This window comes from Mus pahari, chromosome 1 (genome assembly GCF_900095145.1).
Source record: "Mus pahari chromosome 1, PAHARI_EIJ_v1.1, whole genome shotgun sequence".
In the NCBI taxonomy this organism is placed as follows: Eukaryota; Metazoa; Chordata; class Mammalia; order Rodentia; family Muridae; genus Mus; species Mus pahari.
In genome coordinates, this window is record NC_034590.1 from 36,687,984 (window position 1) to 36,715,024 (window position 27,041).

Sequence of the window (27,041 nt, forward strand, 5' to 3'; positions counted from 1 at the left end):
AAGAAGAAGAAGAAGAAGAAGAAGAAGAAGAAGAAGAAGAAGAAGAAGAAGAAGAAGAAGAAGAAGAAGAAGAAGAAGAAGAAGAAGAAGAAGAAAAGTTTTAGATACTTGGACACATGATGACCTCTCTGAAAATTCTCTTCTCTCCAAGTAAATATGGAGACTAATAGCGTAATTCCTAGAGACAGGTGTCAGTAAAGGGAACTCATGGATCTCCACACTAGGAATCCCAAAGCTCAGCCATTGATTCCTTTGTCTTTCTGGAACTGTCCTTGTACAGACGACATGCTCCTAGATTCCTTTGTACTGGTTCATTTACCTGTTTTTCTCTTCTGACATATTTTCTCTCTCTGAATAATGAAAGGGGTTTCATAGGCCATTATCAGCCAGGGTGTCATGCTGTATAAAGCCTCATACATAAAACAGAGATTCGGAGACAACAAATATCTGATGTAATTGGATGTGGGAGGTGTTGGGCTTTACCTGGAATATCATCTTAGATCTCTACTCCTCGGGCTGGTTATGGCCTTGGCGTGTCTGACACTGACCATGTGCTCTTACCCGACATTTACTGATCTGTGTCGTGGGAGGCAGTCTGTCATGGGTGTGGGCACGCCTCCAGGTTCCTGCTGACTGAGACCTTGACTGCTCTGCACAGCTCACTTTCCTGGGCTGACTTTGCAATGAGCAATCTGAAGAAAGAGGAAGGAGGTGACATGCACCCAAAGTGTAGGCTTGGTATGCAGGCACTGATTCCTCAGGTTTTACATTCCTCCTCTGTCACCCGAATCACCGTGTGTGTGTGTGTGTGTGTGTGTGTGTGTGTGTGTGTGTGTGTCTATGATGGGAGCTCTGACCAAGGGCAGACACAGATCAACTCTGCACAGTGCTTCTGTGGTGAGCAATTAGACTTCCCATCTCCAAAACAGAAGTCTCCTGTCTTCTGTCTTAGAAATAATAGCAACCAGGAACAACAGGCTGGTTTGTTAGTTTGAAAGGAGGTGAAGTCCCTATGGTGGAAATACAAAATATTCCTACTCCATCTTAAAGAATATCAAGGCCAGAGGCCATGACTTCTACCGCTATAGATGGTAGAACGGTTTGTTAAAAAACCAGGGATCCCAAACATCACTTGAAAATGACATTACCTCATTGATCTCTTTTGAATTTTAAGTTGAAGCTAGGAGGAAACAGTGTATTTAATTCCCACATTTCCAACCACACACAGAGAAAAAACAAATTTAATGTTTTCATAAAGTAATATAGAAAATGACTCAGTAAAACAAGACACACAAAACAACCCTCTTGGGTTTGGTAGTATAATTAATGTGTGTGTGCATATGCATACTGTGACTTCCATTTTCCATATTTCTTTATTTTATTCAAAGAATTTGAAAATTGTGGAGCAAGTCCTGACCTACTTAATTTGCTTCTGCAGAGGGCAGTGGCTGGATGCAGAAGTCTGTCTGTATAGCTTGAGTTCAGACTCTAGGAAAGGAGCTGAAAAAGCTGAATAACACCAGTTTGGCGGGAGTGGGGCGGGGGGTGGGCAGTAAGCTATGTGTTCAGGATGCAAGCATCGTGTTTAGGACTTCTGAGAGTAAGCAGACTGGTCAGGCTCTGAGCACTAATGGCTGCTTCTCACAGGAATGCCGCACGGGCAATGGCACTTCAGCTCCGGAGCTAGACTAGCAATTGATAGCTTCTGACAGAGGAAGAGCCTGTTTGATTTTGAAGTGGGGCTCCTGGTGGGTCAAGCACACTCCAGTAGAAGACTATACATCCAAGAGGATATGAGAAGTACTGACTGACTACACCCGATGGGCTTTAGATTCTGAAAGGACATGGCACTGGGTTGGTGGAGAAGGGGTGGACCTTGGAGGAGTGAAGGGAGGGTGTGAATGTGGCCAAAACACTCAGGGTGAACTTCTCAATGAAGCAGTTTAAAAGTGAGGGGGAATGTGACATGTTATGTAGCCTCTGTTACAACAGCTGGGTTGCAGATCTAGATGTGAAAAGAAAAACAGAAGAAAATTCTTCCAGATGAATTGAGGTGCAAATACCCTACATAAGATGTTGACGAGCTAAACTCTATTACCTGTAAAAACTCCACACTGTCACCAAGCTTAGTTTATTTGTTTTAATATAATTTACTCTCTTAATGCTACTGGCCATATTAAATGTAAAACACTATATAGTCATAGTCATCTCAATATGGATATATAATATAGGATTTTTTTCAACACTAGTATTAAAGAATTTCAACATGCTACAAATTGACAGGGATTTCTGTAATTCAAGAAACAGCAGCGAATATGGGGCAAAACTCTTAGCACTCACTATTAACTCTGGGCAGAAGGCTGATGAGATAATAAAAAAAGAAGTGTTCAAATTAGAATGTAATCATTTGTATAGGAACAATAGTTAAATTAAGTACGAAGCTCAAGCAGTATTGTTCCAGACAAGGCAGGTTGTTGTACACATTCTCCATACTGCACTCCATGCAGAACCAGGGCGTATTCTTCAAGGAATGTCATTGGCATTAGCAATGAAAAGTAGGTGAATACTCCTGAGTAAAGATAGAAAAAGGTGGGAAGATTGTGGGTACTCAGAAAGAGACAGTAGTTGGGACAGTCACGACAGTGTGACACAGTCCCACTGTCCATGAACTCATATCTCTACAGCCAGCCAACTATGGATGGGAAAATCGGGGAAAATGAACCTATAACGAACACACACCCACACTTAAAATATTCTTTTGTTTCTAATTCTTGTGTGTGTGTGTGTGTGTGTGTGTGTGTGTGTGTGTAGGGGGTGAGGGTGCAAGGAAACCCGTGCCATGATGCATGTGTGGAGGTCAGAAGGCAACTTTGGGGAGTCAGTTTTCTCCTTCTACTGTGAACTCTAGAGAAGAGCTCACAATGTCAGCCGTGCAAGCACTTTTATCCACTGAGCCATCTCACCCATGGACTTTTGTTCTTGTCTTTAACGAATACAGTAAAACACTCATCCGCACAGAATTCACATTGCTGGCACCATTTATCCTAAGCCATCATGAGAATACAAGATATATGCTAACACTGCACATATTCTATAAGGAACTTGGGCATCTTCAGAAATACCCTGCAGATACTAAGGAATAACAATGTGGCAGAGAGAGGAAATACAGACATATTTGGCAGAAGAAGATGCAAAGAAATATTAGAGCTTGATGTGTGACTAACAAGGCAAAAAAATAGATTTTTATGGAAAGAATGAATTAGTCAACAATTTCAAAAGAAATAGCTGTCCATACAATACCCACGGAGAGCAATGCCAAACAGATTAAAAAGGTTATGCTTGGAAAACAGCAAACGAAATACACAAAACAAAACAAGCACACACAGAGGCATAGACAGATACATACAGACAAGGACACATACAAAGAGACACAGGCACAAACGGAGACACAGACACACACACACACAAACACTCAGGCACACACACAAATAAATAAACAATAAATAAAGACAGAAGAAACGAAGGAAGGAAGGAAGGAAGGAAGGAAGGAAGGAAGGAAGGAAGGAAAGAAGGAAGGAAGGAGGGCAGGCAGAGCCAGCTTTCAGTAATAGCTGAGAAATGTACATCAAACCCATGAGATAAGCTGCTGAACAGACAAATTCTATAAATAACCATGCCACGTACTGGGAGTCAACAAGGGCACTGAGACATTTCAGATGGAACTGAAAACTGTATTCATTATGGAAAACAATTTGGTATTATCTTTAAAAGTTAAATATTTCTACCAGTCTTCACGGGTTGCGCTCACCTCGTGGCCTGTTCATGAGCACACAGGCGCTCACTCCAGCCAGCTCTGCTGCCAACAGTGAGTTTCCTTCTACAGGGCAGCTTGGAACATTCCAGAGTGGTGAAAACAAGCTACCAACACTCAAAGCACAACTGAGGAACTCGTGGAAAAAAAATGATCTAGTCATAAGACCAGAGCGAGTAAGGTGGAACAGAAACGGTAAGAAAGCAGGGAAATGGACAAAAAGAGGAAGAGCTCTAGGAAAGAGCCAGGAGCCACGATACGCGGCAAATCAATAGGAAAGTCTTAGGTCACGATAAACGACACCAGGACCATCACCTATGGATGGAGGAGCATAGGCAATGTCACACCACCCACGGGGGAGAATTTAAAGACCATAATCTGTGATGTGCAAATGAAAACATGATAGCAATCTGCAGCTCTGAGGGGGCGGCAGATAGGTGCCTCTCATTATTTGTGAATTTTGTATATGCTAATTTGGCTACTTGCTAAGACTTATTTTTAACTCCCAAATCTTTTTCTCCTCCTTTGTCTTCATCTGCCCCCTACACACATACACACACACAAACACACACACACACACACACACACACACACACACACGCAATCTGGATGCATGTGCACTGTGTGGGTCTGTGGCATGCTTGCGTGTGGTACATGCACCCATGAATATGTGCACGCACGTGGAGGTCACAGCAGATGTTCAGTGTTTTCCTCTAGCACCCTCTGACTTGAGATGGGGGCTCCCCCTAAGCTTGTCCTCTGGCTTGGATGGCTGGCCAGTGAGTACTCAGGACCTGCCCATCTCCCCTCTCTCCCTGCCGAGGCCACAGGCGTCTGCAGTCATCCTTGGTTTTTCCTTGAGTTCTAGGGCTTCAAACCCAAACTGAGGTCTCATACTCGGAGGGCACCTGCTTGTGCCCACTAAGCCATACCTTCTTTGCTCCCCCTCACTGTTCCCAATGTGCTTTGGAACCCACTTTCAGATATATGAAGAGCAGCCATGTCTTTGAGTTACCCAATGAAGCCATTCCTAGTAAGGCTAAACAACACAACACCATCTTTATGGTTGATTTAGTGTCCTATGTCTTGTTTGTGTTTTTCTGCTACTGATTCACTGTGTGCCCATCCCTGGGGCTATGTTGTAGTGCTGTTTAGAGTCCTCAAGTGTAAGAACACTGTGATTTGCCTTGCAGAGTTCATAAGTGTCATAGGTTCATCTAGGCATGAACAGTAGCACAGTGGGCCATGAAGTCAATGCTAAAGAATCAATGATGTATAACATATATAATATTACATATACTATTGTATATAATAAATATATCAAATATATAAATATATAAACAGATATATAATATACATTTAAACAGAAACATATGCAAAATTATATTTGTAAAAAATTCTGATTGTAAAACATAATTACTATGAACAAAAGAATTAACTGTACTTCTTAAGCAAGGCAAATGGCATAAATTGTAAGAAAAATGATGAACATGATTGACTACATTAAAACATTAAGATGTCTTGTGAGAGAAAAGCATTAAATCCAAAAATGAAAATCAGGCAGCAGATGGAGTTTCTCTCTGCAATACACTCAAAGAAGAAACGATTATTAAACAGAAGGCAAAAGAAACATTTAAAAGTTAAAAGCAAAGTGACAAGATGAAACTAAGTGAAAGAGATGAACTAAGCCACTCCATGGCCTTAGAACCTGAAGGCTCAGGCATTCCCTGTGTCAGGATGAATTAATCCATCGCCACTTTGTCCAGGTCCCCAGGCTTCTGTTTCCCATGCCTTCTGCTATTGGTATGAAGCTATGTCCTCCCCTCTGCTCTTCTGTATTCCCTGCTCAATGCTTCTCGTCTCCCACAGAGAGGAAGTCCCCCACCCCGCTGCTTATGATGTTCTGTCCCATGTCAGTTCCAGATTCATAGAGCCAAGTAACCGTGGACAGAACCTTCTAAAACCATAAGCTCAAATAAACCCTCCCTCTCACAGTTTCTAACAGGAGTTAGACATACTAATACACATGTTCAAATGTTGACTGAAAGGTGGTGACCAGGTAAACGAAATCCGCAAAAACAACAGGACGTCCCGGATTTAGCCAGAGTAGTGTACAGATATCAACAAAGGCCTGACCAAGGTCCAGCCAAGACACAGGCCATAGAGAAGTGCTCCCCCCAGGGCAGGGCGTGTAGTCAAAAACTGCCTGGGAGAATGGGCAGCTAGAGACAAATATGCTGCCCACCCTATCACCCTTTCTCTTACTAGTGTCTCACATGGGACAAACCCAGCCAGATGCCAGAGACAAGAGACCATAGGGGTTGTAGTATGCACGATCAGCCCTGAAGCTCGCAGAGAGGCTCAGAGCACAGGCGCAGGCAGTGGGGTGGGCCAGCAACAAGAAACTTGTCCATCTGTTTGTTTCAGACTCTACCCATGATAGATTAATTGAAACAACAACGAAGTTGCTAAAGTGGTTAACACATCTTGCTTCTTTATATGTACTTAAAAAAAATTACTTGTGGCCCCGAAACATTAAATAGAAAATTTAAACAAAACAAAACAAAACAAACAAACCCAACAACAACAACAACAAAAAAACCCTATTGCACATTTAAAATAATGTATTATGGGGCTGGAGAGATAGCTCAGTGGTTAAGTGCACTGGCTGTTCTTTAGAGGTCATGAGTTCAATTCCCAGCAATCACATGGTAGCTCACAACCATCTATAATGTGATCTGGTACCCTCTTCTTGTATGCATGTATACATGCTGATACAGTATTCATAGATATAAAAATAAATCTTTTAAAAATGTATTATAGCATATTTACACAGTCAATTTTGCTTTCAGTTCCTGCCAACCTCTCACATTGTTTACTGTATAACTCAAACTTTTATGTAAACACATATGTATAGGTAAAGACATAGTGTGGGTGTATGTACCTAGGCACCATCCGTGAGTTCAGTTTCTCCTGGAGGCTTTGGTATATATTTTCCATATATACATATAGTAGGATACTGCTGTGTGGTATTATAATGGCTCTGGCTTTGGGTTAAACATTTCGTGTATATAAATGGATACTGCATAGAAATATATCTAGAAGAGAATTAATATACTGTAGGATTTCCTACTTACCCAGTCTATCATGCATGCACCTGCCTATAATCTAACAAGTTTCTAGTGTTTTTACAGTGGTCAGATGGTGTTTAGATGTCCATCATAGGCACACGCATTTGAACCTTTGGTCCCCAGCTGGTGGCACTGTTTGGGGAGGCTTAGGAGGCGTGGCCTTGCCAGAGGAAGTGTGTCACTGGAGACAGGCTTCAAGAGCTTAAGGCCTTGTCATGCTCCCAATTGGTTCTCTCTGTGTTCAGTTCAAACCATATGTCCTCGGCTTGCTGCTGCCGCCCCCATATCTGCTGTGATGCCAGCTACTTCCTTGTCATGGCGATGACCCTCTTATCACTCTGGGATTGTAAGACCAAGTATGCCTCCTCTCCTGTAAGTTCCTTGGATCATAGTGTTTGATTGTGGAGATGGGCGAAAACAAGTGCAATCTTCTACGCTGAGCTCCACTGAGCTCTAGGTTCATTTAGTAATCATAGAATATTGAGGAAACACCTTTTACTGTGCAACATTCTTCTCAGAAAAAAACAATTGTGGGATTCTGTCATAACTCTCTAGATCTGTACTGAATCAGTCTTAAAATTACAGGTTTTCTTGAATAAATGCCAAGGTAGCATAAAGAAGGGTGAAAGAAAAACATTAATTAAATTCCAGATGACAAATGTCTAGAGCCAGGCTGCCCTGGGACTTTATGGCAATGAGTAGCTCTTGTTTCTTTCTTTACCAACACAATGTTAAATAAAAAGGGAAAGGCCGGAGGTGGCTAGTGGGGCACTGGAGACTTCAGCTGGCACTAGAGCTGGGGGAAGGAGGCCACCATGTGAAGAGCTACCTCCCATGGCGTGCCTCACACCCCTGTGCCTGTCCGATTTGTCATCTGGCAAAAGTTTCATCTGCTCCTGACCTCATACCCAGGAGATGCCACTGGTGGGACCAGCCAGCACCTTTGGAGCATTTGCTATTCATGGTGGCACCATCCCGGGCAGTCTTCTAGAGAGAGCTGAGGACAGGCTGGGGACAGCAGGATTTGTGTTTAGAAAGGAGAAGTGAGACTGAGAGCTAAATGGCTGCACCTGGGGGCCATGGGGAGCTTTGCTAGGCTTGGGGCCGGATGGGACATGACCAGACTGTTAGAGTGGGATCATGTTGGGGTGTGTGCGTGTGTGCATGTATGCATGTATGCATGTATGATGTTTGACATGCTATGGCATGAGATGTTTGTGTCTGGCTCTACAGAGATTTAAGGTGATTACAGAGATTTAATGTCCAGGCATAAAGGCACATGAGTGGGAGGTCCATATCCATGAGAGGGAAGGGACGTCACCCCTCATCACAGAACCCAGGGAGGAGGTGGGAGGAGGGGGCCTTCCTGGCCCTTGGAATAAGGCCGAGCACTAGGCAAGACTGACACAATGCAGAAGTATGCCATCCATGGAGATTCTGCCACAGAGGCAGGGCAACCCACAGTATCAAATTCTTATCCGTCCACCATGGGAGGCAGGACAGTCCTTCCGAGGTCATGACCTGAGGCTCATGAGTGGCGACTACCGCCCAAGAGCAGTGACTGGAAATAATGACTAAGACATGAGCTCTGAGTGGTGACCTGTGAACTATTGCCTGTGACCTGTGGAGAGAGCTATGTGAAAAAGACCCAAGGCGGAAGAGCAAGGTCACAAAAGGGTGAGAACAGGGGTATGTTGTGTCAACATCTGCTGGAAAGTTGCCTATGTCACTAACTTCTGAACCATTAATTCCCTTAAAATGTATTTATTACATTTTAAGAAGAAAGAATGTCAGCAGAAATTAAGATACACTTTGCCATTTTAATATTTACATTTGAAAACATTTAGTTCAAAGTGCAAGCACAACAGTACATGAAAAAGATCCTTAATAAATTATGACTTAGTTGTCAATAATATAGATGTTTTAGGAAAGAATACAAATGAAAGAAATTAATTCAGCTCATTTAAATGCATCGTAGTGTTAGTGGCCTGAATAGTTTTATCCCCCAGAAATCCATGTTTTGACAACGTTCCTGTCAGGGCCATTGCGTCAGGAGACAGGCTCTTTCACAGAGCAGGTCAGGAGGACGCAGCGCCTGTGGGATTAGTGCCCATGTGAGAGACTTGGGAAGAGGACGACCCACTCCTCCCTCCTCACCCTGGTGTGTGATCGTAGAAAGGAGACGCCAGCCATTCATGAGCGGCGAAGGAGCCTTTGCCAGAGCCTGACCACACTGACTCTCCCTCACACTGGGGATTCCCAGCTCCATGATGAAGGCGGGGAGGGGGAAAGCCAGGCAAAGGCGTGGGTGTCAGCAACCTCAGTGCTGGAAGGGACGCAGAGACAGGTGACTCCCCAGGGCTCGAGGGACAGCCAGTCTAACTGAAACAGCCCCAGTCAGGTCCAGTGGGAGACCCCGTCCCAAAGCATACACTGGACAGCGGCAGAGGGAGATGTTTGATGCTAACAGGTGCCCTGCACACATGCACATACCATATCTACAGCCACATGGTTTCTACATAGAGAAGCAATGCTCTGCTGTTTAAGCCATCCAATGTGAGCAGTTTGCTGCAGTTGCCCGCACTGACCAAGCCAGGTCTGCTTGTAGTTCCTATCATTAAGATCACCCCCATGGCCACTCGTCTACTTCCTGGGATACATGTGCACCTACCAATAACGAGACACAGCCACCTGCACATCCTAAGCAATACAGTGAAGGTTCACACCTGGTATTCCCGAATGCAGAGCGTGGAGACATTCAAACCCTCTACCCTGCAGGCGCCTGCCTCTCCCTCTCCTCCTCCTGCTGGAAAAGCCAGCGAGGTGTTGGAAACAAGCTATTATTTTATCAGCTGTTTTAATCTCCACAGAAGGAAATCTTTTATTTTTCATTAGCAATCCCCTTTCCCATAAGGGTTGAAGGTGCTTATAAAATGTCTCAGCAGTTCCAAGCTAATTAGTCACAGGCTAAACCAACAACAACCCACAAGGCGTTTTCGTGTGGAATGATTTGCAAGGAAAACTTTTGACAAAACAAAGGCTTTGCAGCTGAGAACACCACAGAGAAGGCCAGTGAGGACCTCGCCTGTGTATCAGAGCCCTCTCATCACTATGACCTCAGAGTACTCTACCAGCACTGAGGAGGAGTACTTAGCCCCATTCCGTCACACTAGGGGGACACTGGTTTTTAACTTGCACTGCCTTCAATTACTGTGTGTCATCTCCCACTGCCAAACAATTCAGCAGGGACAATGTGTTTGCTCTCAAAACAACCCTGAATGTACCTGTTTTGCTTAGGAATTGAAGGCCAATTAGATGTGGGCCTGACTGAAAGAAAATGTCAATATTGAAGAACTCAATTAGTTAGCCCTCTAAGCCCATGGTTTTCAGGCTGAGATCTCTCCAGATTTCCGAATCAGGCAAAGCAGCCAATTACTGCCCCTTCGTTAGTTACTGACTCCCTTTGCACCGTGAGGAGCACTGATGTATTGTGTAATTGGGCAGTGCTCTATTAATTCAGTGTTCATGTGTCCCACCACTGTTAATTCCAGGGTGGGAATTCTGGATAGCTCAATGGTATGCTCCAATGTCTGATGCACTCCTGCAAGTGGTCTGTTCAGCCACTGGGGATGCCCCAATATCCTCTAGTGGGACAGGGGAGCAAGCCCCCCCCCCGAGGAGAGCTATGGGAAGGGCAGGGGACCAGGATGAATGCCTAGAGGTGGCCGCATTTGAGGTGGGCCTGCAGTCACCTAGATGCTTTCATTTCAACAGAGAGAGGTCAGGCAGGTGGAGAAGCTATGAGAAAGGCAGGACTCGGATCACAGCATTCCCAGTGACATCACAGGTCTGTCTGTCTGTCTGTCTGTCTGTCTGTCTGTCTCTCTCTCTCTGTGTGTGTGTGTGTGTGTGTGTGTGTGTGTGTGTGTGTGTGTGTGTTGGGGTTAGGGAACAAAGATGCCTCACCTGGATAAGTCAGCAGAAATGGACAGAGAGAAAATTGCAAGTCCCACTGGCAGGGTACTCAACAGGGACAGCAAGAAAGAGAGAGAGAGAGAGAGAGAGAGAGAGATCAGAGAGGGTTGTAAGATCACCACCCTTTAGTCTTTGATATTGTCCTTTATTCTCGCTTTAAACTGTGTCCCTGAGGGGGTTGGTGGAGCCAGAGTACGGTTGTCATCCACCCTCCAAACCCCAACCTCTGTTCTTATGTCATATGCCCCCAGCGAGTATAAACTCTGTGTCAACTGAGAAAGACGGACTCAGAGGTGAGAGGAAGCAGTGGTTGGGAAGCAGAGGTTGTAATCTGGGCAAGCTGAGATAGAGAAGACCTGACTAGTGTCCCATAAGGCAAATGCCAGAGATGTTTCTTACGGGGGTTTGCACAATAGTTATGGTCAGAGTCAGTCCACTGACTGGGGAGAAATACTAAATTCAAACTGCTTCCTATTGGTTAGCTGTTTATCTAAGTCTACTGGAACATTCCGCAGTTTAACCCTTAGCAGGTGTGAGTACCAAGGCCTCGAGGTGCATCGCCACCCCACTTTAGGAGAGCGCAGTCTTCATCCTGGCCTTTTTTCTTTCACACAGGCTTCCAAGCTCACCATCAAGCACATCTGGGATGCTCACTGGCTTGTCCACTAGCTAAACTCAATGCCCTCAGAACCTGAGACCCAGGTCCACTCTTGCTTGTTGTGCTGCAGACTCCCTGAGCACTGATGAGCCTTCTCCAGCAAAATCTGGCTTCAGGCTCTTGCAGGTTATAGTCTACAAAGGGTGGCCAGCCACTATGGGCTCACTCTGTACTCTCCAAAGCCTCCTTGCCTTCCTCCTGTGTCTTGGTAGAATAGCTTCCTGATAGGCCTCCTGCTTTGCCAGGACTGGATGCGGGTTTAGTTTTCTGATCCCTGGTCCCTAGCTTAGGGCGGGTATTTACTTACTGACATCATCTGGTTAGGTACTGGGCCAGTCAGCTATGTCCAAGGTAGCTGACAGATAGGAGCACCTGCACCTGGGTGCTCACCAAGCCTGGGTGACTTTAGAGCTCAACGCTGAACAAGTACAGCAACTCAGTATTCTCTAGCCCCATTTCTATGTGACCATGACAGAAGACAGCACCGTAGCCACTCCCTCTCCCCAGGAATTCATTTCTTGGCCACACTGCACAAAGTCACCCTGGACAGGAAGCCTTCCTCATGTGGCTGTTACTCCGGAGTGTGTGGTTTTGAGTGATTCCTCACTGATCTGGGCTTACCTTTATCATCTGTCAGTCAACTTAGCCTTCTTACACCAATCCCTGGAACAACTTCCATCCAGCGGGTACAGCTATCTGCCTGTGGTATCTTGATGCTCATTTCTGGGGGAGGGCTCTCGGTTACAAGGGGCCTAGGCCATTAGGGGAGGGAGGGACCATTCATTTTTCTTGTCTCTATGATTGATTGTCACAGCTGGACTGATTTCACTCAACTCAGAAACTCATCCATAAACCCATCCCAGAAAGCAGACGTTAACTCGGTTATTCACCTCTAGACATTATGAAGTGCTTCAAGGAAGTTATGGTGGAGATGATTATTCCTGTATTTAAGTTCCTGTTGAGTGGAAACAAAGTTCTAATTGCTTTAAAGTATGCCTTGGAGTCTCTCATTAGCAATTACAGCGGCAGCTGATAACTATTCATAAGAGAGAAACTCTATAGTTCAGATTAATCTCTTGATAGCCAAAAATAGAAAGAAAAATCCCACTCTTTTATTTAGATGATAGAGGAATATTTAAGATTCAGGAAAATAACAGGGCTTATTTCAAACATTATTTTGGGAGGAAAAGGCAATCTTAGCCCTTGAGGAAAAAATCTGCAAGTGAAGGCTTATTACATTCGTCAATTCTGAGGTACAGGCACCTGCAGGTCTAACTGTTGCTAGGTTAGGAGACGTGACCTCCCTGGGAAGTGGGGCCCTCGAGTCCTCGAGTCATGTGTGGGAATGTCTGTATCATGGAGGAGGCAGTGTCCTTTGTCCTCCATGTCAAAATGACAATTGACCCTTCACTTGACAACAGAACGGTACACTGGGTAAAGGGACACATTGCCTTTTCTAAGAAGTCTGACAGAACACTTTAGACGGGGAGCCATACATCTTTGCCATTACACTGTAAAGTATGAACTCCACTCAATGGCTATTTATTTCATTGGCAGAATCCATAGCCCACTGAAATCTTGGCACAGGGAAAACATCCGTCAGAAAGCGTTCTGTCAGGAAGAGAGCATGCATGCTCGATATGGAATATGCGAAAACATGGCTTGTTCGTTTTCAGGTAATTAAAAAGAAAGATATTAAACATATGCAAGAGTGAGCAGGTTGATTTTACAAGTTCCTCGCTGGGCTCTGCTTTGTTCTAGCCACTCACATGCAGCTTGCAGTGCCTGAGCCATCACCTCCTGCCTGCCCGGGATTCCCTGCTCCACCTTTGAACGCTGTATGATTCTGGGACTTCACGTCACATGCCTTGGGGGTCTTCGTCTGCTAAATGAGAACAATAGTGCTTGTGTCTTGTAGCACAGTTTCAAGGGTAATATTAGTTCAGAAATGTGCTTCCAGCAATGGCTGGCACACAGCAAGGTTCAATAAACATTACCTATAATTACTGCAAACTGTTAATCACCTGAGTGCCCGAGTCTAAAAACAGAGGCATGTGAGAATGAATTCAACAGAGCTCATTTAGTCCTTATGTCTGGTGCTCATGTCAATCATTACTATTGATTACTGGACAGATGCATGGCTCAAGTGTCCCCTCCCCCCCCACCAAAACATGCTGAGATTGCTCCCTCTTGGGAGGTATTAAGGTGCTGGCCCTTTAAGAGGCAATTAGTGGTCATGAACAGGTTCAGCATGCACAGACTGATTAACGGGTTAATAGACTGTCTCCAGAACAGACTGTCACAGAAGACAATTTGGGCTTCCTTCAGTGGTATGATGTACCTTGTCAGCATGTAGCACCAGGGCCTCACCACTGAGGGAGATACCAACATCATGCGCTTGAACTTTCCACCCTCCAGAGTTTCGAGATCCAATTAATTCCTAGACTTTATCAATTACCCAGTCTTGGGCATTTTATTATAGCAACAGAAAATAGACTGAAACAACATCAATTCAAAGAATGCTCTTGTGTGGCCTGAAGATTATGACATGTCCTTTTCTCTGTTTGATCAAATGATCCAATAAAATTCAGATGTCGTCCCAACTTTCATTATTCTGCTATTTTTCTGTCTCTCAAGTGCTCTGCCTCATGGTGACTTGTTTTACCCCGAGAAGGTAAGAATAAGCAAAAGTAGTTTGATTAAAGTCTAGGAAGATTAAGAATGAAGTTAAAAAGAATGAAGAGGCCCTTGTGGGAAATAGTGACAGCACAAAAAAGTCATTTAAGCGATCTTATTAACCTCTGCCTCCTGAGTGCTTGGGAAATGTCTATCACCAGAAGTAACATTCCCAGTCTATTTAGCTCCTGTAAAGATGTCCGTGTGCCTCCCTCCTCATTCTGCCTGCCTGGATAGGTTTCTTCAATGCCCTCCAGGGCCAAAGCACATTTTGGGATATAGGGAGCAGGTTACTAAGGATCATGGTGAGGGTGAAGGTGTGTGTGTGTGTGTGTGTGTGAATGTGTGTGTATTTGAATGTGTGTGAGTGCATGTATGTGTGTGTGAGTATGTAAATGTGTATATGTATGTGAGTGTGTATGTATGTATATGTATGTTTGTGGATGAGTATGTATGTGTATATGTATGTATGTGAACGTGTGTGAGTGTGTATGTATATGAATATGTGAATGTGTATATGTATATGTGTGACTGTATGTTTATGTGAGTGTGAGTGCATGTATGGGTATGAGTATATGTGTGTGAGTATGTGAATGTGTGTATGTGTGTGAGTATATTTGTGTGTGTGTGTGTGTGTGTGTGTGTGTGTGTGTGTGTGTGTGTGTGTGTGTAGGCTAGAGGTTAATGTTGAGACAGGGTCTTTGACCCTGAACTGCCTGGCCTTTGACTGAGTTTGTTAACTCAGCTAAACTAGCTGACCAGTGTCACCCTCCTGTCTCGTTTCCCCAGAGCTGTCATTACAGGCATGTGCTACCACACCCAGCCAACTTATGTGCTTTAGGAGACAACTCAGGTCTTGATGAATGCCGAACTCATTACCAACTGAGTGCGTTTCCAGGCCCAAGCATGGAGGTAAATTCAGGCCAGTGATTAAGAGTGGGAACAGGCACAGGGGGATAAGGAGGGGACAGTAGCTGGTGGCTACCTCAGGTGGGCAGTGCAGTCTTCTTCCATCTCACCACAACATAGATAACAGAAAGCACCAAGGACCAAAAAGGGGCTGACACCTGAGCCCTGTGAGATGTCTGTGAGGAAAAGTGACAGATGCTGGGCAGGAACCTAGAGTCCCCACATTTTTATTACAGCCTTCAATTCTGTCCCCTGGTCAAGTCCATGCCTGATGGGTAATCCTGGCACTTCATTGTCGGGGCCAGGCCAGGAGGCCTTGGGATGTTTCTCCTCCTTGTCTCCTGGCTCCAGTCTTGACTGTTACTTTATGTCTCTGAACAATATCTGTGGAGGATATGTCCTAAGTCCCACAGTGGATGTCTGAAACCCGCACACATATTGGCCCTGCTTCTTTCAGTTGCCAGCATCAACTACTCTTGCTCCTGGTGCCACTGTTGAGTGAAATGATGGTTACTTGAACTGTGATGCCTCCGCAGTTGATCCTATAACCTGGATGGTGTCAATGACAGTGTATACAGCACGGATACAACGGATAGAAGCTCCCCCTCTCCCTCCCTAGAGAACAGGGTCTTACAATATTGCCCAAGATAGCCTTGGACTTCTGGTTCCAAGTGATCCTCCTGTCTTGGGTCTCATAGAAGCTAGAATGGAGGCAATGTATCAGCAGGAGGTAGTTCATAATGAAGACAAGTTGCACAAAAGGGAGGAAGACGAGGAGGAGGAGGAGGAGGAGGAGGAGGAGGAGGAGGAGGAGGAGGTGACAACTCCCAGCTCTGTACCTGAGCAACCAAGAGTGATAATGATACTGTCCACTGGATGTTCTGGGGAGAGAAGGGCAGGAGATAAGATGGTTCCATTTGGGGACAGTTTAAGGGGGGATGGTGAGGACCAGTCCCAAGGAGTCCTGTTTGCCTGCTGAGCCTCTGTGACTTCACACAAATGGAAACTTGCAAAAGCTCACTTATTTGGGAATCGTCATCTGTGATAGGTTCTAAGTCATCTCTTGAGAGTGGGATAACTGACGGTCTAGACCTACAGTAGCTTGGACCAGCGTGGGCAGTGAAGGTCAGCCAGTGTGGCGAGTCAGCAGAATCGTGGATGTTAAGCTCTCAGGGGAAGGCATTTAGTACCTAAGTGAGTGCATTTGGGTTTGAGTCATCTCAAATATGGAAGGGACCAACCCAGAAATAGGGACTTATAGGATTGTGGAAGTGGGTGAACTTACCAAGGCAGGGTGTGCTCTGTAAAGAGTTTCCAGCCGAAAACCAAACCAAAATTAGATGTCTTTAAACAGGGAGACTCAGACGGTGTTTTGTAACAGCTGATGATTATCTACAGACAAAAATGAACTAAAAATATATGTATATTTGAGATAGGGTCTCATGTAGTTCAGGCTAGCCTTGAACTCACAATCCTCCTGCCTCAGCCTCCTTCCCGAGGGTTGGGATGATAGCTGCATGCCACCAGCCTAGATTCATATTTGTAACACATACAAAGTTAAGCCCCAGATGTGAAAGGTCAAGTTTTGAAACATAAAAATCTAGCCATTACCGAGTTCACAACAGGAAAATATTTCTTAAAATGTAACACGAAGATGACAACCACGAAGGAATTGAGTTTTCTTGATTTACAGCTATGACAAACAGCTCCCAAACGAAGTGGAGGGAGGAGGCACAGACAGAGGGACACTTGAGTGACAGAGAATAATTGTTTAGAATAAAGAACAAATAGCTTACTGGGGAAAAAAATGACAAGATTAGCCATCCTCAGACTAGAGACACAAATAGCCACAAGTCATATGTAAGGTGATGGCATCCAGAAGCCAGGGCACCGCTGCTAAGGCCCATGACTGGGCTTTATTGCACTGGCTGCATGAGTCAATGCAGTTGCCATGGAGAGCAAGACAAGAAAGTCTGGCAGGTGCATTCTTCTTCCACCACGGGCATCTGTGCTAGAGAAAAATCTAGCCTGAGCTGCAAAGTACACATGGCTATTGAGTGCCTGCTGCTATACCGGAGAAACTGGAAACCAGCCAGGTCCACTCACAGAAGACATGACAAGAATTGTAGTTGCCCATGTCTATATGGTACAGGAAAAAGAAGATGGGTAGAAAGGGATAGTTTCTCATGGTATGACTAATGGGTGAATGCTCATGTAAATTTTAGGGAAGTGTGCAGCTATGCAGAGGAACGGTAAAAGTCTCACACTCATACACACACACACACACACACACACACACACCCGCACAAAGGTTGCCTCTAGGCAATCACTGATCCTGTGGAGGTGGGGGTGGGGGGGGACACTGAGCTGAGGGGGGTTTCATCTGGGAATGCCATAGAGCTTTACAATGAACTATGGTCACCTGGAATGCTTTGCCCCCAAAGTTCCTGTGTTTAAAACTTAACCTTGATGGGGCTGGAGAGGTGGCTCAGTGGTTAGGACTACTTGTCGCTCTTGCAGAGGACCTGGGCTGCATCCCCAGCACCCAGATGGCAGCTCACAACTGTCTATAACTCCAGTTCCATGGGATCTTATGCCCTCACATTTGACCTTCCTGGTCTCCTGCATACACATGGTGCCTACAAACTCATGTAAGCTCACAGACACACACATAAAATAAAGCAAATAAAATTAAACTTAAATGTACATGTTGAAGACAGTCAGAGGTGGGTTCCTTGTTTGGGGGGGGGGCTGAAAAGGACTAAATGAAGCCATGGGGAGCACCCCCCCAAACAGTATTAGTGGCTTTATATAAAAATGGAGACCCAAATTAGCATGCTTGCTCTGTCTTATTATGTGACACCCTCTTCCTTACCAGAGATCAAATGTCACACTTCTGGGCATCCCCAGTGTTTAGAACCATGAGCCAAATATACTTCTTGTATACTTTATAAATTACTGTGTCTCAGGTATTTTGTTATAGCAACAGGAAGCATACTAACACAAGCACTGTGACTAGACAAAGCTTGAAGCTTTTTATTACATTATCCTTATCTTTGTGTGTGTGTGTGTGTGTGTGTGTGTGCTTGTTGAACTTGTTAATCAGTTCTCAGGGACAGGGTATATTGAACTTGTTAATAAGTTCTCAGGGATAGGGTATATGTTAATTGATTCTCGGATGTTCCAGCAGGTGCACGGACAAGGGCTGCTGAAGACATCCTAGTCATTTGAACACCAAGGCTTCCTTGGCTATCCATGAGTTGGCCAAAGTTTTGCAGGCACCACTGTGTCTCCATCCTCTAGCAAGCAGATTACACTGTGGCAGAGAATGGATCAAAACAAGTATGGAAGCCAGAAATCTAGACCTACCACCAGTTGTGAGATGGTAGCTCTGTCTCTTAATATTATGCCCCCCCCCCTCCTCTGTCCTCTCTAGAATGAAAACAAGGTCCATCCTGCTGACCTCACTGCCATTGAAAAACAACACAATGTATTAAAAGGCCTGTGCACACAAGCTCACAAGGATGCCACTGAGAGAACACACACACACACACACACACACACACACACACACACACACATCATATTATCTCGTCTTATCCTGCCTCTAAGTTGTTTCTGCCATGGTACATTCTGTCTTATGCCACAGGCTTTCTCCTGTGGCCTCTCTCAATATGACCACCTCCCCTGTGGCCTTGATATAATGAGCCACATGCAATAATTTTATTCAGTTCTTCCGTGATTACATTATTCCTCCTTGGAAGTTGCTGTAACTGGTTGCTTACTGATTGCCGAATCATATCAATGCCCAAAGAAGAAACCTCCTAATTTCTCTCTCTCTCTCTCTCTCTCTCTCTCTCTCTCTCTCTCTCTCTCTCTCTCTCTCTCCCCTCTCCCGCCTCCACCCCCCCAAGACAAAACACCTTTAAGGTAAGAGCACACATATACTCACTCCGGAATTCATTGGTTTCTTGGGAAATGTTGATCCCCTAACCTGTGGTTAGCTTTCCTTAGGTTATTTGGCTTAGTGTAGCTTGATAAATTAAATCAGGTACATGAAACCAGGTCTTCCGGTCTGTTTTGAATTAGAATCGGGTCCCTACAATAAATCCATAGTGACTTTTGAAATTAGCAAGGTTTTTGTGAGTGAGGGAGTTATACAGTATAGCCCATGATACATATCCCACTAATTTATTCTGATTTTATAACTTTTTAATTAATTTCTGATTTTATAAGCTTTTGTTAATACTGAATAGAAAACATCACAGGTTTTTGCTGAGTTTGGCTTGGCAAATGGAATCTTTAAATGCCAATTTTTAAAAAAAAAAAAAAACCCTTATCATTTCTTCACCATCTTATCTTATAAAAGAATCAACAGTATTTCATCCAGAAAGATCCACAGACTTGATTTCTCGATTACACTGACTCACCATTGTCAAAGGTTTGAGAAAGTCGATACCCAAATCCTCATTTTTATATCCTGTTTCCTGACGACTCGGAATGAAAAATGCCCCTCCTTCAGGGGCAGGGCAGGGATGGTGGGGGGCCTGAGAGCCACAAAAGAGACAAGCTTACTGCCCAGACTGATAGGGACTTAGGGGCTCCTCTGACCTCTCCCAGGTTGTGCTTTTCTCACCCACACAATGAGTACTAGACAGTAGGATATCACCACGCTCCTGTCGATACAGATCTAAGAATCCTAGCCTGGCACAATGGAGTTCTGGGTCCCCTTAGGTCGCTGGCTCTGTTCTGTCTTCAACTTGGTGGCTGCAGAATACAAAGTTTTGCTGTGGCCTGAGGTGTTAGGTTTAAGAAACTATCAATATCTTTGACAGAGAGGGCTTCCGCCCCCAGGGTTCTCTACTAATGCTTCAGAGTGGTGAAGGGCAGGGCAAAGCAGGGAAGGGAGGGTAGGACAGAGCAGGGCAAAAGGCAGAAAGAGATGTATGGGCTTCTGAACCTCCAAGCAAGCAAGGACTACATGCTCTGCATCTTACTCTGGATTCTGAGTCCCTTCCTCATCAGACGCAGGAATAACCCTGGGCTCTTTCCCTGGCTGGCAGACTGTTCAGGTGTAACCTCCTAGTGCCACTCAGGAAACAGGGAGGGGACAAGCATTTAGCCAACCCTTACTAAGTCAGTACCAGTTCATTCTAGCACTACCAAAATCAAAACTCTTTGACTGTCAAGTCAATTATATGGGATTTTACCAGCGTCAACTGAGTTCATTAGCTACAAGAATAAATAATCTATAATTTAATTTGGAGACTTAGATATGGATTGTTACTAATCAGGTAAGTAAGACCTCAAATGAGACGATACAGAAGATCAATGAGCCCACTGTAATTGCTGACCTAAACAGAGATCAAGAAAACCAATCAAGAAGTATTTCTCCAGGCTCCTCCTCTGCTAGGTACAGGGATCTTTCTTCAAAGGCTCAACAAGGCTCCCGTACACTTCTGTGCAGATCGGCCCTGCTTAGAATGGCCCCATTCCCCACCGTGCAGATTCGTTCTGCGACCTGAGAGCTTTAATACTAGCAACGGTCCCTGAGAAGTCACAGCTTCCTAGGAGGAAATCATACACCACAGCATGTCTTAAGTTTTCAAAAGCAACACCATGTTAAAAAAAAAAAAATGACTGTGCCAGTAGTTATGAGAAAGCTCGACAACACGATGGGATTCATGTGTCTCTCAGAAGAAGTATCTGTAATTGTGAAAAGAAAGTTAAAAAAAAAAAAAAAACAACCCTTAAGTAAAGCCCACTTAAAGAGCCTAAGTCTGTGCTAGCATCGAGGGGTCAGGAATCTGCTTTAGGGCTTTAGCGTGACCATGTTGCTCAGAAGAAAGATGTAAGAAAGACTAGAAATGGCACAAGTTCCTCTAGTGAAGAGCCAGACAAAGAGAGAAGAAGGCAGCTGCTGGGGAACCATTTGAAAATGTTAGCCTGGCAGAGAGGGAATCTTCTGGAACGGAACTCCATATGCCCCATAGGCTAGAGAAAGCCGGCAAGAGCACTGTTTTACAGTTATGACAGAACACGGGAACACTGGGCACTGCAAAGTCCCCCCAAAAATTGAGCCCACTGACACTTCAGGCCACTCGGCAACCAACCAAATTCTAAGAGAAAGACGGAGCCTCTGAGAAGAAATATGAGAACACTCCTGGAGAAAAGACAATCAGACACTAGCTGGAGTGGAAAAGATGGGCAATAAGTAGGACCATCCGGTGGATAGAAGCAAGGAGCAGCCTAATGGAATTGCTAGGAGCAGGGAGTGGCCAGGAGGAGTGGCTCAAACCTGTAATTCTAGCAGTCGAAAGGTTAAGGCAAGAAGATTGCCCAAAGTTCAAGGCTAGCCTAGGCTACATGGTGAGTACCTGTCTTGAAAAAAAAAAAAAGAAGAAAAGAAAAAAAGGAGTCACAGATATGAAAAAAAAATCCTTAATATATAGTATCATCAATATAGCCAAAGCAAAGGGACCAAAGGATGGTATAGGGGATGCAGGTTGGCTCACCACTGAGAAGTCTATTTCATCACCATGTTATCAGACTGAAGAAGATAAGAGTATAAGATCAAAGAGAGAGGGGGGGAACAGATGCTAAACATTTAGTATTCTGTGATGCTGCTGCCCTGCACTGTGATAGCTCACGAGTTTCTGCCTGAGAGCTACAAGATTAAGTAGAGCCGTAGGATTAAGATGTGTTAACATTTTACCGAGCTCTGCTTGTATCCCTGCCGGTTTCAGCCGAATCCCTTTCCTCTTATCTCAAGGAAGCAAAGGTTTGCAGAGCATGTTTGCAAAGATGTCCTGTGACATGATTGACACAGCTGTCCTGTTAGACTGCAAGAGCCCATTTACTGAAGAATGACCTAGGGGCTGTCTGCAAGAGCTTCCTCTCTGAAGTATGCTTAAACTGCAAAAGGAATGTCCCTTCAATGGTTCAAGACACAGAGACCGCCCTAGGATGCTCATATAGACAGAAACCAGAGATGTCAGAGAGTCACAAAGAGAATTCATCACTGTTGCTCAAACTGGGGAAGCTGAAAAACAAATAAACAAACAAGCTTCAGGATGGGGCTGGACTCCAGAACTTTAGCTCTGTCCGGTGCCTGCTGGGATACATCAATAAAGCTAGTGTTTGGCTTTCTGAGAGCCTTATTTCTGTAAGGAGGTGACTTACCTCGATGCCGTGAGAGACCGACAAAATACATCTACTCATGGACAGGAGTGGGCTTTACTATCAAATGATGGGAATCACTGAGCAGTTTGGAGCAAACGGTATGTGCAAGATCTAAAATCAGGAGCAGCAAAAAAATGTGCGCCCTTGACATCTCTGTTAGGCCATGTTCTAGAGTTTCCCGTTACAGAAAATAAATAAAAAATGATAAATCAATCAATCAATCAATCAAGGAAAGGTAATGGGCCATCCAAACTGGAGCAGGTGTTGACTAGACTGGATGAAGGATACCAAGAGAACCAGTTAAGCCCTGTTTCCAGGTGTGCCTGTGAAGAGGAGTTACGTACAAATCAGTGGACCATGTGGGAAGGTCTACCCTCAATGTAGCTGCATACCATCTAATCAGCTGGAGTCTCAGACACGACGAAATGTGAAGGTGGCAAAGTCCCTCTCTCTCAGCCCTCTCCTGCCTGGGACATCAGAGAGCTCCAAGCACGCTGAACTCTGGGACCTCCACCAGTGGCCTCCCAGGTCTTCTGGCCTCTGGCCTTAGGCTGAGTTACAATCTGTCTTCTTAATTCTGAAGCTTTTGGCATTGGACTGCACTTTACTCCCAGAATCCCTGGATCTCCAGCTTGTGGACGGACGGCCTATTGTGAGGCTTCTTGGGCCCATAGTCAAGTGAGTGAATGAAGTCCCCTGTCCTGAATCTATGTCTACAAGTGCCCTGGTGGGTCTGTTCTCTGGGGGAGCCTGGGTAATAAGAATAGGAGATGTAAAACGGCCTCTGCATTACCACAGGGGCAGCTACCAAAGAGTCCCTAATGCTGGTAACTGAGTTTACTAAGATCACAGGATACAAGTTCAGTAACAAGTGTCAAATCTGGATTCAATAATGAGAGATGATTCTAAAGTATTATGGAAATAGCACCAATAAATGGAAAAGAAGGACAAATAACTCAAAACACGTGAAGATCTATAAACTGAAAATTACATGCTGATGAAGATAATAAACACTGTTGAAATAAAAGAAGACCTAAATAGACACTTTCAGAGCTACGTGTGGGGTTCCACACGATCTCAATCAAAATCCCAGCAGGACCACCACAGAAACTGACAAGCTTATTCTAACGTGTATGTGGTAATGCTAACGACCGAGGAAAATGGAAACAAGTTCAGAAAATAACAAAGCTGGAAGACAGCAATGAACCACAGACACTCACTTCCCATCGTCTTCGTCTTGCTGATCTCATGTAAGAGCAAGTTTTTATCCCAGTATCACTGCTCCCCATAGAGAGAGGCCTCCACCGGGGAGCAGGGGTAAGGATATGCTTCTCCTAACTCCAAGTCACTACTATGGCTAGATCATCACCCTCGCATCTCAACCAGCAGCCCTGTCTCCCTTGAGCCTCCTGCCATCAGCTCTGACAGCCTCTTCCTTGAGAGTATTTGTTTTTAAATAGCAATATGAGGTTTGGGAGAGCCTTCTTTTGCCCTCATCTCTTACCAGTGTCCTGGGTATCTCCATCTACATGAGGAAGAGTCACTGACAAGGTTTAGACACTCAGCTAGGCTGGCCAGCTTTGACTTGAATTCCTAAGCTTCCTGTGGCTAATCCATAAAAATATCCCCCGTTCTTTTCTCTGATTAAGGGGATAGAACAGCACACAACAACAGAACTGCACAGTTCAGGTGACCCAGGCCTGAGCCTACACCTTAAAGGGAACACCGTTTCTCCAGACTACCATTACCTTTTAATTCACATCTCCTTAGAGGGCTCATGAAATGGGGTTCTGCGTCTCACTGAATAAAGATGCCAAGAAGTTGGGGGGCACTGGGGGAACACACTGAATACTCTATATAACTCATTATGTGAAAGTCAAATAAAATAAGTGGCAGAATGGTTTGGCTAAATGCTTGCCTAAGGCCTACTGCTCAAAGCTGGGTCCTTGGGACTGGAGAGATGGCTTAGCAGTGAAGAGCACTTGCTGTTCTTATAGAGGAGCAGAATTTGATTCTCAGCACCCACAGAGCAGTTCATAACTATCTAGAATTCCCATCCCATCCTGTTATGGCTTCTGTGGTCACCAGGCACATGCCAGCAAATAGTTGCACATATAAAAAAAAAACATATTAAAATGTGGGGGTTTAGGGGGAAAGACTTTAGACATTGTCAGGTCACTAGAAGATAACCTGCAAAGGGGGTTGTGGGAGACTGGTCCTTTCCCCTTTTGCTTCCACTCCCTTGCCTAGGGGTAAGATGAATAGTTTTGTCCTACCACACGCTGTTGTCATGGTGTGCAGGCTCCCCACGGTCCAGAGAAGGCATCACTTGATCACACATTTGAAATATTCAAACTGTACAATAAACTAAACCTTGTTTCTTCCAAGTAGATTACTTAGATATTTTAAAAACTGGTATCAGAAAGTTGATTGACACACACACAAGTGGTCCCCAGAGTCTTAGATCCTCTGAGAGCTTGCAGCCCTCCCAGGAGGTGGTGGTCCCGTTGTCACTATAGCAACCTATGGGCTAATTATGCTCTTTACAGATGGAAAGAAGGCACACCTGAGCTTAAGCAGTGACTTATCAGAACGAGATCTTAAAGTGAGCAATGCCGGCCGGCTCTCTTTTGCGGTGGGTTGCGAACAGCCATGCAGGTCCTGGGTACTGTTCCTAAGCAGACCCTAGCATGTAGGATGGTATGGACAATGAAGGTATGTCATGCAGGATCACAAGAGATATTTGTACCAGAAAAGCATTCTCGTGGACCTGCATCCTCGTGGACCCCTGTTCTCACTGGGGATGTCACTTTGGTGGGTAGCAGGCCTGTGAACTTGGCCCATTTTTCCATGTAGACAAGGCAGGTGTTGGGGAGCCTGTCTACAGACCAAGCAAGCACAGGTACCCCAAGTGGCGACCCTTTTTTCTCTTCCCCAGTTGGAGGTGGCTGTCTTTGGAGCCTATGGCCTATGTAAACCCTGCTTTCTGCCATGGACATTAGCTCCCCACATACTGTAAACAAGCCTCGCCACCAACCAAGAGGTCCCTTAATGTCAGTGCGGCTTTTCAAAACGTTTCAGCCACTTCTGTTCAGCAACAAGAAAAGACACGCATTGACTGTTCAGATGTATTTTTAAGCAGCCAGCTTGGGTTTTCAGTGAAGTAACCCTTGTAAGAAGACAGATGGGAGAAGGATATATAGATAGCATTTCCATGTGCTCTCCCCACCTTTATTTTGAGACAGGGTCTCACTGTGTATTCTGACTGGCCTAGAATCCTATATGTAAAACAGGTTGGCCTTGAACTCAGAGAGCCAACTGACTTCTCTCCTGACTGCTAGGATTAAAGGTGCTCCATCATGCCGGGGCTTCTATGCCCCTTTATAAAAGATCAAATGCTCTATATGAGAGTAGATAACAGTGAGAGACTGTAAGATTTATTTCTTTAAATATCTTTTAATCGCTTTATTTGTTTGTTTATTTATTTATTTATTTAATGTGGGTGTGCATGAACATGTGTGAGGAGAGAAGACGATTTTCTGGAGTCAGTTATCTCCTTCCTCCACATGGTCTAACTCAAGTCATTAGCTTGGTAGCAAAGGCCTTTACCCACTGAGCCATCTCACCTGACCTAAATATAATTTTTTAAACTAAAAAGGAATAACCATGAGGTCCTTGTCAGAGTTATAACAGAGACTATGAGGAAAAGAGAAAAAAATTCACGGCAACCTCATGGGTGAAGAACTCACTCAGCCATTCTTATCAGAGGCAGGAAAATGACACTGCAACGATGACAACAGGGGCCAGAAAGCAGAGCTTCCAAATTGTCTACAGCCCTTTAAGGTGCTCTTTCCTGAAGGCTGGCCCCTCAGCATCCAAGCGCCTGGATGAATCATGAGCAGAAAGGAATCTATATGCTAATAAATCTTCCTTAATGTCTTCAGGAGAGGGAAGAAATGCATGCGCAGGCAGTGCCCAGCCTCACCTTCAAGGTCAGCCGCACAGCGTTACAGTTTTCCTGCAGCGGGTTCAGCTTCAGTGTCTCCCCGAGGTTGCTGCATCCAGATGAGTGGTGTTGCAGCTCACAGCATACACATACCTCCACGCTGTCGAACTTGATCTAAACAGGGACACAGACAAGCTTCACCATGAGTATGACATCTGGCCTCTGAGGTATGACATAGGAAGGACATGTGAAATGTGACATATGGTGACAGCTAAGACAATCTCCATTAACCAAGGCCATGAATGCCACCGTGAATTAGTTCAACTTATGTTTAAAAAGTAACGACTAGAAAAGGAGAAAGCAGAGCTGGAGAGCTGACTCAGTGGGTAAGGGCTTGCCACACGCACACCAGCAGCTGAGTTTGAACCCCCAGAGCCCATGGGAAACTAGGCAAGGTAGCATGTGTCTCTAACATATATGTCTATGTCCTTGTCTATGTCTGTCTATGTCTATGGTGCCTATGTCTATGTCTAGGTCTAGGTCTATGATGTCTAGGTCTATGTCTATGAGTTAAAATAGCTTGGAAAACTAAGGGCCACAGAAGGAGACAAATGCATTCAAAGAACTTGGAAAAATAATGGCAAAGCAAGAAAAAAATAGGAGATTTTCAGCTATAGGGAAAAGAATAGATTTAGCAGTGCCAGAAAGAAGAAATAAGTAAAGAGAGGGAGGGGGAGAGGGAGAGGGAGGGGA

At 44.7% G+C, this 27,041-nt stretch overlaps 1 protein-coding gene across 1 annotated transcript in view; it reads right to left on the minus strand.

Moving 5' to 3' along the window:
* Positions 1-27,041, minus strand: part of Fam189a1 (family with sequence similarity 189 member A1) — a 392,181-nt gene that overhangs the window by 36,664 nt on the left and 328,476 nt on the right. The window contains exon 4 of the mRNA XM_021203138.2: positions 26,328-26,462. Coding sequence (XP_021058797.1) covers positions 26,328-26,462 — 135 coding nt within the window. The remainder of the gene's footprint in view (positions 1-26,327; positions 26,463-27,041) is intronic.